The sequence below is a fragment of the Pomacea canaliculata genome, linkage group LG10 (genome assembly GCF_003073045.1).
Source record: "Pomacea canaliculata isolate SZHN2017 linkage group LG10, ASM307304v1, whole genome shotgun sequence".
Taxonomy (NCBI): domain Eukaryota; kingdom Metazoa; phylum Mollusca; class Gastropoda; order Architaenioglossa; family Ampullariidae; genus Pomacea; species Pomacea canaliculata.
This window is the reverse complement of record NC_037599.1, coordinates 3,534,527-3,545,100: the sequence shown is the minus strand read 5'-3', so window position 1 is coordinate 3,545,100 and position 10,574 is coordinate 3,534,527. Positions and strand designations below refer to the sequence as shown.

Genomic DNA, 10,574 nt, shown 5'->3' with positions numbered 1-10,574 from the left:
GGTATAGAAGGAAATGTCTATTAAATGTTTACGCTTTTTTATAAGTATTATTCGGAATACCGGCTTCGTCATGGTTGGTTTTCATTTTGCTAACTATTCTAGCCGTGATTTTATTGCCAACTTTCGAAGTGAACTATGGACTTGCAGACCACTACAAAATGTCAACCGATGAGCGAATAGATGCCCAGCAAAGGATGATAACAAGGACACAGAGGTGTAAGGCGGGGTGGGAAAAGGTTGTTGGGGTGCGCGCATGCATGCACCCAAAGGCATCATATGAACGGGTTATTTCCTTTTCTGGGTGGCTTTGATACTATCAGCTTGTTATAGGGCACAGATATGTTTTCTGGGTCACAGGAAAGCCTTTATGACTGCGAAAGATGCTTCCAAAAGATTGTCACCTAACCACATACGCATCCACTTCGGTTCCCTTCGCTGTTTTGATAACCTCAGCGGGTTTCGCTTTATCAACAGACTTGCGTGCCGCAGCGTGCAGAAGAGCATCGAGCATGTGATTGCAAGACAGCACAGCATCGACCTCCACACCACAGTTTCCGCGTAGAGAACAACACCGAAAACACGATCGCCAGCTCCAATAATACATGACCCAACTCATAAAGAAGACAAGACAGAAATTCTAGTCCCATAATCAACTCAAGAGGGAAGCGGTCGTCTGCTCGACATGAAATCTCGCACGTTCTCGTTCTGAGAGAGCGTGACGTGGGCGACCTGTAAGCGCATGCGCAGATGGAGGGCGGAGGTGGTCTTGCACAATGGCGTCTTTCATAAGAGATCTATGCGGCGCTTCTTCACTGTCCCCGATCTGAGCCTAGACTAAATATGCCATTATCTCCTCTTTCCTTCACGTAGGCGGTAAAAAAATACGAGCAGGCTGCGATTGTAGACTGAACTTCAGTTGTGCCTGTCTCTACGGAGCCGCCGAGTCTAATCCCGCAAAACAGGCATGAATAATATTTGAATAAGACCATCCTCAGGGAAGAGATAGCACTTAAAGCCTGCCTTTTTATTAGTAACAATGCCTACTTTTGTAATAACATTTTTTTTTCCCTTTTTTTAAAGGATGTGAAAGACATGGGGAATAAAGGGTGAGATTTTATAGGAATCTGATGAACTTATACGCACCTTAAATGATTGCCAGCAAAAGTTTTATCTGTGTTTCGGACGATACCCAACAAAGAAACAAGCTTACAAAACAGCTTGTTGATCACATAAAAAGCGAAATTTAAAAAAAAAAAAAAAAAAATGTAAGAAGGTATCCCTTTACGGAATTGCGCCATTCGACTCTTACATTTCTACAGAAATCTGAAATAAAGCTTATGCAGGTTGTCGTTTTAACTGGAGTATGAAAAAAGTGGAGGCGCTCGCTGAGGCTGGAAGGCAGGCAGCTGAAAAATGGAGCGGCTGCCAAACTTTTCAACAGTAATAGTCTCAACGTGGGAGCTAGAAGGCTGGCTTGAGCCAGTGACTGGAAAAATCCTTCTGCTACCTGATTTATTAGGTAAACTTAAAGGCAACGAAACAAGAAGCGGCGGCATTCTGTGCCTTAGACGCGACGAACCACTTACAGTTTACTGCCTCTTAATAAATGCCCCTTGGTTTGAGCCTTTGCCTCCCCTTTGCGAGTGCAAATAAACATTTCTTGTGCTGAGTGGGGGTCAACGCTTACTTTTTAATATTTTTTTACACTCGAAGGCTGCAGCACGTGTCTAGATTTCCATCCCGGATACTTAATCCTGTCAAAGTTGAAGACGTCCACTTATCCGGTACACCCGAATCTATCCCTTCTGACTGTGAGCTCTTTTAACCTCTCTTATTTCCCTTTGTCCGTCTTTGTCACAAAAAGAATTACCTGACAGTCCTCTAGCATGCGTTGCAGACGACCGCAAAGCTCTGGGAAGGTCGGGCGCCGCTCTGGTATTTCATTCCAGCACTGCAGCATCATGGCGTACCTGTGGCAGACAAGGGGAAAAATCGCGTTTTGATATTTTTTCCCATTGAGATATCCCTTCATTTTTCACGCTGTGGTCCTCGATTTCTCTCTTCTCGTTTATGTATTTGTTTGTCAGATTAGCTTCTGATGAACATGGAGCACAGTTTTATATACATGTTAGCTGACATCAAAAATGGTAATTTGCGTTGTAAAAATAATGTTGCGCCAACTACTGATCATATAACTACTGCCACCTCTCCGTCTCTCTGTGTGTGTGCGTGTGTGTAAAATAATATTGCTACGTATCCTAGGCCCTGCCTGTCGGTAATGCTTTAAAGCTAAAGTCAACGCCAAGATGAGGAGGTTAAAGAGATGCTGGAGGAAAGAAGACAATGGCACCTACGCGTTCTGGTCACAGAGACGAGGCCGCTTGAGTCTGTAGCCGTCTTTCAGTAAGTTAAAGAGCTGCTGGGTGTCTGTAGAGGAGTAGGGTGTGCCCCCAAGGGTGAAGATCTCCCACAGCACCACGCCGAACGACCATCTGTAAGGATAAATCCATTCTGACTTAGCGACACGGAAAAAAGAAAGGTTACGGGATGTACATGTACAGGAAGTCCATGGACTTACAGAGAATACATGGACTTTACGTATGTTGGGAGTACATTTAAAATAAGAAGAGATGAAATACTTACACGTCACTTTGTGTAGTGTACGTGTTATTGAAAAGAGACTCCACCGCCATCCAGCGAATTGGAACGCGTGTCTGTAAAACAAAATGTCGTAAGAAGACAGTATTTACTTTGCTCTCAGCTTTTTCATCAGCATCTCTTTACTTTATTTTCTGACAGGATGCATGGGCGTGCATACATACACATAGGTATGTGTGTATTTTATAAATAAATCATACATATATTATTGTGTTATAGATTTGTGTGCCGGTGTGCATCTGCGTCTGTATCTGTGCTTGTTCTCGTGCGTGTCTCTCTGTAAGCCTGTCTGTGTGTATGTGTGGACTACCCATGATTCTCAAGACTCACACTTGAGGTCTTAACGTAGGTCTCATCGTTTTTCGACAGCCCGAAATCCGCTATCTTTGCCACCAGATGGTCGCCTAGCAACACATTACGTGCCGCCACGTCGCGATGAATAATCTGTAAAGAAGCACGCCATTGTAATCTGTACAGAAGCACGCTATTGTAATGAAATCTGTAAAGAACCTGGAAGCTACAGACGATCTGGTGTCTCTCGCTTAATAAAGCATTGTTTACAACCCAATGACTAACCCAGTTTTCTTCAGAAATAAAATCTGTTTGACAGTTATTTTAAGCAGTCACGCGACTGCAACATGTGTTATTCTACAACACATCCAAGCAAGGTGCATGTTACTTTACACAACACTTAGCAATCATCTGTTTTGCTACCTGTTTGTCTGCTAGATGACGCAAGCCTTGTGAAGTGTTGAGTGCGAATCTCAGCAACATAGTTTTGCTAACAAAAGGAGATGCTCCACAATTCCCGTAGTCGTGTTGACGTAACTTCCTGCTCTTGCGCAAAAACGTGCGCAGGTCCCCATGCTTAGCGTATTCCATAGCAACATACATGACTCCTGCACATCACCAAAAATAATAGTCATGTCACTCTAAAAAGTAGCAAACAGCCACCTTAAAACTCATAAGAAAGAAAAGAAAGAAAAACCGTTAAAAAGAAAAGAAGAATGAGGAGAGGAAGTTATAGAAAATACAGACTCCAGGAGAATTTTCTAGACACGACGATCTAGATCACCAAGTCGTGTAGTCACACTCAAACAGTCGACTATAGCGCCTCAAGTAAAAATCCTAACTTCACTGGCGACACCCCAACCTCAACTACCTTGCCATCAGTTCATCAGTTCATCAGTTGCTGCTTACCTTGGATGTGGCAAGCGCCGACGAGGCACACAACGTTGGGATGCTTGCCCACTTGCTTTAGGATGGTCAGTTCGTTGAGAAAGTCTCTTTTGTCCTTCTCGGATGCGTTTTCTGCGATCAGAAAAGGTCATCTTGTATGTAGGGGGCTGGGAGAACCACTGTAGGTGTGGTTAAGAGCCTGTTTGTGCTTAGTTCAAGTATGGGTCAGTACGTACGCAACATCTGTTTTATGGCCTGGCATGCGTCTAAACGAGGGAGGGGAGCTCATAGATAGCATATAAGAACAAATTATTAAAGTACGTGAGTTCTTGGAACAGGATGTCTTTTTTTCATCTCTTGATGCTGTTTCTGTCTCCCTCTTTCTGTCTGTCTCTCAAACACACACGATCACGCACACACGGAGGAACATAAAACTAAATTCAGTGTTGATGCGCTGATCTTATGGACCAGCCTGACCTGAACAGAGCGTGTGAAGGAGATGAAGGAAAGTATTGTACATACAGTCTGGAAATCTAATGCCATTAAACAGACTTCCTTCACAGGTCTACTTACATCGGAAGAGGACATCCCGTTTACCGTCACGGCAACAATAATATTTGGCAAGGCTGTAAACAGTTTATCTTGACTTTTGCTTCCGGCAACCTAGATTTGAATGCTAACCTTGTTTGGCATTTCTTGAGCGTCCCCAAGGCCACTGTGTGAGGGCAAAGGCTTTAGTAACAACTGCTATAACCTTTGTTGTTTGCGGTGCATTTGTTAAAAGATCTAGCCTTATCGGCTTCTCCACTAAGAGGTTTAGAAAAGTCACGAGAAAGAGAGACAATAAACATGACCCATGTCTGAGATCTGTGACATGCCCTGGTGCGTTGGTAGGTGGTCAGTTCAATCCAAAGAAGTTTTCTTCAACTTATTCAAGGCCTGTGCAAAAGCAGTTCCTCCATCCAGTATTTTCTACTTTAATTCTAAAGTTTTGGCAAAATTACGATAAATGAAATACATTAAAAATGCGAAGCCACTGGCTCAGCCGGATAATTCACCTTTCAGCGATTTGATGGCAACTGGGATCTTGGTTCCACGCATGCGTACAAAGCCTTTTTTAACCTGCCCAAACTGGCCGTTTCCGAGCTGCTGATTGGTCAGAATGAGGCTGGTACGTGGCAGGTCCCATGGCCCCCCGGCCATCTGCTCGTATGTGTTGCGGATAGAATCTCCACAGTCAGGCTGGACATGACAAAAATATGGGATAGAAGAAAACTAGAGACAACTAAAATGAAAAACCTACATATCCTACAGTGCATGTATATATAGGAGAGGGAGAGAGAGAGAGAGGCGAATAAGAGATAGCGTCCAGTCAGATGTATAGTAATATGCTGTATTTTGTGTTTTCGTGACTGCGTAAGTTGATCTTTTTTTGTCTTTTGTGGAGAAGTTTCTCACCCATTATAGATTCATGGGGCTATGAAAGAGCTAAAGAGACATCTCTACATGAAAACAAAACTAGTTCTTAACGTCGAATATACAAAGCAGCCGAATTGGTTGGGACTCACTCCTTCAGTATAGAGGCGGTTCAGACCAGCTGGATTCGAACGCGGGCGGATAATGAAGAAGTAGAACCCACCTCCCCCCATCAGCAACACCACTATCACCGTTACGACGACGAGAGCCGGCAACATGGAGTGAATGTCAATGGGACTGGTATCAGAAACAGCAGCTGCTGCAATAGGCAGAAACAACAGTTGATCTTAACTTTATTCAAATTCTGCAAAGAAAATATTCTAAACTTTCCCCAAGATAGAAAATGTAACATCAATATCTAGAAAAATATAATTACATACAATAAAATATTGCTAAAATATAATCAAAAGAGGAATAAATAACTCCTAAATCTGCAACTAAAACCAGTCTTACAGCGATAAATTTGTTTTCCCATATTTAGCTGGTGTATGTTATTAGTACAGTGTGTACTTTACCCTAGGGAATCTTTGCCACTCCTCTATAACTACTGCCCCAAGGGATGGCGACATCCACGAACTCTCGACCCCGCTTCCTAACTACGGAGGCAAGACGCTTGCCTTTGATTTAGCCTCGCTCCATGACACGGCCACTGGTCATCATGCTGAAAGTGCTTACCTTGGCCGCACTGGGGGCCCGTCCAGGCGTCCTGACAACCTTCAGGGCACAGTCCAGATGTCGGCACACATGACGTCTTGTCCTTGCAACGCCCACAGGGGTACTGGCAGTCTGCCCCGTAAAATCCCGCCGCGCATTCTATCAAAGAAAAGGATATTACTAGACAGGCGACATTATATATACGGGGCAAACGACATAGTTCTGATTAAGAAACCCAGTGCCTGTTATTGTATGTGAGGATGAAATAATATTACTGATTACTTGATTACTTATTTTCTTCATTGTCAGGGTGCGGTGTAATCTTAAGAACCCAACGTGTTGACCGCTAACTGATGAAGGAAACATTCACAATCCTCTGAGACCCTGGGACTGACCTTTGTTGCAGTAGACACCCCTCCACCCCGGCTCGCAGCCCTGGGAGCAGATCCCGTTAATGATGTCGCAGGTAGTGTTGTTCAGACAGTGGCCGCACTCTGACGAGCAGTTCGTGCCGAAGGTTCCGTCCTGGCATTCTGTTGTGGAGCATTAGGAGAATAAGACTGTGTTAATACGATTCAGTCCAGACGTCCCTCCATCTATTTAAAAGTATCTTTCCACCCCATTCTTCTCCTTCTTCCATTCATATATCTTTTGCAAAGTATCAACTTACTTACCAAGGTACATACATATACAGATGATTCTAGATTTACAAGGTCTACATGTTAGTCTAACAGAAACTTGAAAAAGTATTTGTTGCATAGACGGACATGGTAGATAAATCTATTTCTTTCTTGCCAGGTTTTTTTTGTGCTATTATATGCCACTTTCAGGCGTATACCTCATTCAAAGGAGACAACATTGACAACACATAAACAAAAGGGTGGCAGAACCTTCTAGACAGAACTCGCCGCGCCACCCTCGTGCACATCCGTCGGTGCAAATGCCGGTCACGTGATCGCAGGCCCCCGTCAAGCATCGCCCGCAGGTCTTGGCGCAGTCCTCTCCAAACTTTCCAGCAGCACATCCTGAGAAAAATTACGAGACTTTTCCGAAAATGTGACAGACAATACACAATTTCTATTTTGAAAAAAGTGCGAACGTTTTTAACTCCCTTTTTGTATTTCCTTGTTACACTCCCTTTTCACAGTTCAAACAAACGTACCCGCTTAACCACAGGGTTTGCTCTGTGTAACCTCAGGTTGTATATTCACGTTTGTAAACTGAACAACATCCTGGAAAGGATATGGACTTTTGGGAATTAAGGAGTCGGAAGAATGAATGAGAAGGGCGTAATATGTAAAGATGTAAAGTACTCCCTAATTAGCAGTGCATGTCTAGGTCTGGATGTACATTTATGTGTTTGTTTGTTTTACATTTACATTTTAGTGGCAGTAAACCTTAGTGCCAGACCCGGTCTCAGACACACACATACCTCCTCTGTGTGTGTGTCAAGAGGTGGGAGGTGGAGGGAGGAGCAAGTGGGACTGGAAGTTGAAATCTGCAACTCTAAGTTCACGGGGAAGATAACTCCACAATAAAACAAAGAGTGCGGCTGCATTTTTCTGCAATACATCATCGTGTTTACTTTGCCCCCCTTTTCCACCCACTTTTCCATTTCCCCAAAGTTGGCTGCCAGGCTGTGGTCGACTTACTGTCAGTGCAGGAGGGTCCGGTCCAGCCTGGTCTGCACCCCCCGTCACAGATGCCCGTCATGTGGTTGCACGTGCTGTTCTCCGCGCACATTCCGCACTTGCGTGTGCAGTCCACGCCGTACGTCATGTTGCTGCAAGCTGTAAACATAGCGCATGAGAAACGCTCTGGTTTTCGGAGAATTTCCACGACACTCTTTTTATCTCTCCATCTCTCTCTCAGTATTATTTAATATTATATATATATATGAATTTATATATGTATATATTGTATAGATATATTCTTTTGGGTTATTTACCTCATTTTGTTAGTCTTGTTGATAAATGTGGATTTTTTGTTTTTTTTTCACATGGCTTGTCAGTGTTTAGCTTCTATACTCAAGATCAAGCACAAAGATTCGTAGAGGCATTTTGCCATTAGATGCCGTTTTAGTTTTTTCCTACATCCTTTTATTTATGAGGTTGAACAAGTCTCTCTCTTCTTCCCAACCCCGTTTTCTTCCTTTTTTCTCTCTTTCTCTCTCTAGTTCTTGCTATGTATCTGCAGGTTGATTTATAGACAAACCTAAACTATTCCACACAACCCACCCCCGCAGGTAATCATTATGTTTCACGCGTTATTGAAATACATGTTTTTATTTATGCGGTGATCATGACCTCTCTATCTTATCCAGTCCTTGTCCAGGCCATCAGGTCATGAAATTTAGTAAGAGTCAGGCAACAAGTGAGGCTACAGGAAAAAGGATAGAGAGAGAGAAGGAGGAGGAGGTCGGGTTACAAATAGAGGCACTGAAGTTCAGACACATAGAAAAATGCAGACAAATGAATGGACGGACGGAGAGAGGAAGCGACCGACATATAAAGAGAAAATGCAACCCTAATACATTAATGTTTTCCACCCTTTTCTTCTGAATGCTACTGTTGACGTCAAGAAACGTAGAAAGAAAGGTTCAAGTCCTGAGGAATGACTTCCACATGTTCACAATTTTTTTCCCCTCATAAGGCTCTGTGGCAGACATTCAGAAAGTCAGATCTTTCCGCTCCACAACCAACCGCCTCCGCATATCAACGTTGAGCAAGATGCATGGACACCTTCTTACTTGTCCGATGTTGTCGCCGTTGTTTTGTAGCGTAAGTTATTACCACCACCACCCCGACTTCTTCTCCCTCCCGCCCTTCTCAAGCCCCCATCCCACTCCTGTTCATTCCTGTGTTTATGTGCTGTTCAGATCTTTTGTTTATGTTCTACAATCCTTGCCTTGGCTTGTAGTTCTCTTGTGACGGCACAATACGACATCTCTTTCTCTGAACTTCAGCTGTAGTACACTTACGATCGTGGTTCGAGTTATTTTACATCATCATCACCAGCTCCATCACCACCTGTCATAAAAATACTTCATCATATTTCGACCCTGACCGCAGAACCGTAAATTGGATGTAATCTCAGGTACCTCTGGGTGGCCGAAGACACGGGAGAGAGTCGGGGCAGTGAAAGCGTCACTTTATGTGCTAGGGTCATCTAGGCGCAAATTAAACAAGCCAGATAAGAAGGCTGTATACGATGTCCAAACTAAAAAAAGCGGATGTTCCAAGCGGGTATCCTATCGCACCCCACCCGTGTCCTTGTTCTCACCCTCCATCTCCCGCCCCCTGCAACGAGCGCTTGAAGTCCTGTTATCAAGTTGCAGCAGCTGCGAACAAACACACGCCCAGGTATGATGAGCGTGTATCGGATTCATCTTCACCTTCGTCTGCTCTCTCGTTATTCACGCAGCTGGCGCACTCGATCTAAATTTGCGCACCCACGTGACACGCGGCACGTAAAACGCTTTGATACGCCGGAAATCACGCGCCCTATCTGTGACGTCAGATTCTGAGGACTTATTTTAGTCGACGTCTTGTTACCGAGGGTACGAGGGTTGGCGTCCAGGGATACTCAGTGATTCACAGGGCGGAGGCTACAAGCTTTTTTCTCGTCTCCTTCCTCAGAAAAGCTTTTGCTGCGATCACTCACCACAAAAAAGCAAAGAAAAACAAAAAATTTAGAGATCTGAAGAAAAATTGCATGTCCTCTTCTGATAAACGTTTGAGAATTTATATGCAGCGGTGCCTGTTGCTTGAAGGTGTTGGGGGTGGAAGAATCCCAAATAAACTGAGGATGGAAATCTTAGGGTCGAAAGGCATCGAGTTCTCAAACATATTCCGAGATTACTGTTATTATTTTTATACATTTAAACTCTCACATCACAGAGACACTGATCTAAGAGCAATGAGACACTCCTTCAGGTTTATCTATGTGTTCAGGCGCCTTTTTGCTTGAAAATGTCTTTTTCTTTTGCATGTAACACCCACAAACGCATCATAAAGACGCAAGGGAACAAATATTTCGTAAACATGCAAATTGTAAAAACACAAATATGCATTAATATACATCTAGATATAAATAATAGAAATCCTAACTAAAAAGAAACGGCCTACAAAAGATAAAGGGAAAAAGATGTAGACGAGTGGCAAAGAAACTGCCACCTAGGATGGAATGAGAGAAAAAAAAAAAGAAGTGAACGGGAAGTCACTCCGCCAGTATTGTGATAAACGTCCACGAAGAATGTCCAGGTCTGGAGACTTGGATGTCTCAACATGGCTCAGAAGAAGGAGAAGAGATGGAGGACGAGATGGGACATAGAAAGCACTAGCACAAACATGCTGATGCCGAGACAGAAAATAAAAAGAAAGAGCGAGCGAACAAACGAACGAAAGAGCAAAAGAAAGAAGCAGGGAGGGAGAGCAAAAGTTGTTTCCTCTTTGTGGGGGGCGCAGTAGGGCGTGTATCGCACGTACGAAGAAAGAAAAAGGGTATTAATTTGAGTGGATGACATTAAGAAAAACAAAAACTTGTTGTCGCGCTCAGATTGTAGACGGTGTTTAATGCAGGATGTGGAGTTTTTAAGATGGCGTTTA

The 10,574-nt window shown here is 43.6% G+C and overlaps 1 protein-coding gene across 2 annotated transcripts in view; it reads right to left on the bottom strand.

Moving 5' to 3' along the window:
* The window catches only part of LOC112573255 (epidermal growth factor receptor-like), a 43,168-nt gene that overhangs the window by 2,836 nt on the left and 29,758 nt on the right, over window positions 1–10,574 (bottom strand). The window contains exons 5-16 of one of the 2 annotated variants that reach the window (XM_025253456.1): window positions 7,620–7,757; window positions 6,858–6,992; window positions 6,363–6,500; window positions 5,989–6,126; window positions 5,406–5,572; window positions 4,896–5,079; window positions 3,859–3,969; window positions 3,373–3,557; window positions 2,989–3,102; window positions 2,644–2,714; window positions 2,355–2,492; window positions 1,871–1,970 (exon numbers count right to left, since the gene is read on the bottom strand). In XM_025253456.1, the coding sequence (XP_025109241.1) occupies window positions 1,871–1,970; window positions 2,355–2,492; window positions 2,644–2,714; window positions 2,989–3,102; window positions 3,373–3,557; window positions 3,859–3,969; window positions 4,896–5,079; window positions 5,406–5,572; window positions 5,989–6,126; window positions 6,363–6,500; window positions 6,858–6,992; window positions 7,620–7,757 (1,619 nt within the window). The remainder of the gene's footprint in view (window positions 1–1,870; window positions 1,971–2,354; window positions 2,493–2,643; window positions 2,715–2,988; window positions 3,103–3,372; window positions 3,558–3,858; window positions 3,970–4,895; window positions 5,080–5,405; window positions 5,573–5,988; window positions 6,127–6,362; window positions 6,501–6,857; window positions 6,993–7,619; window positions 7,758–10,574) is intronic. The other variant, XM_025253457.1, reaches the window with a different exon arrangement.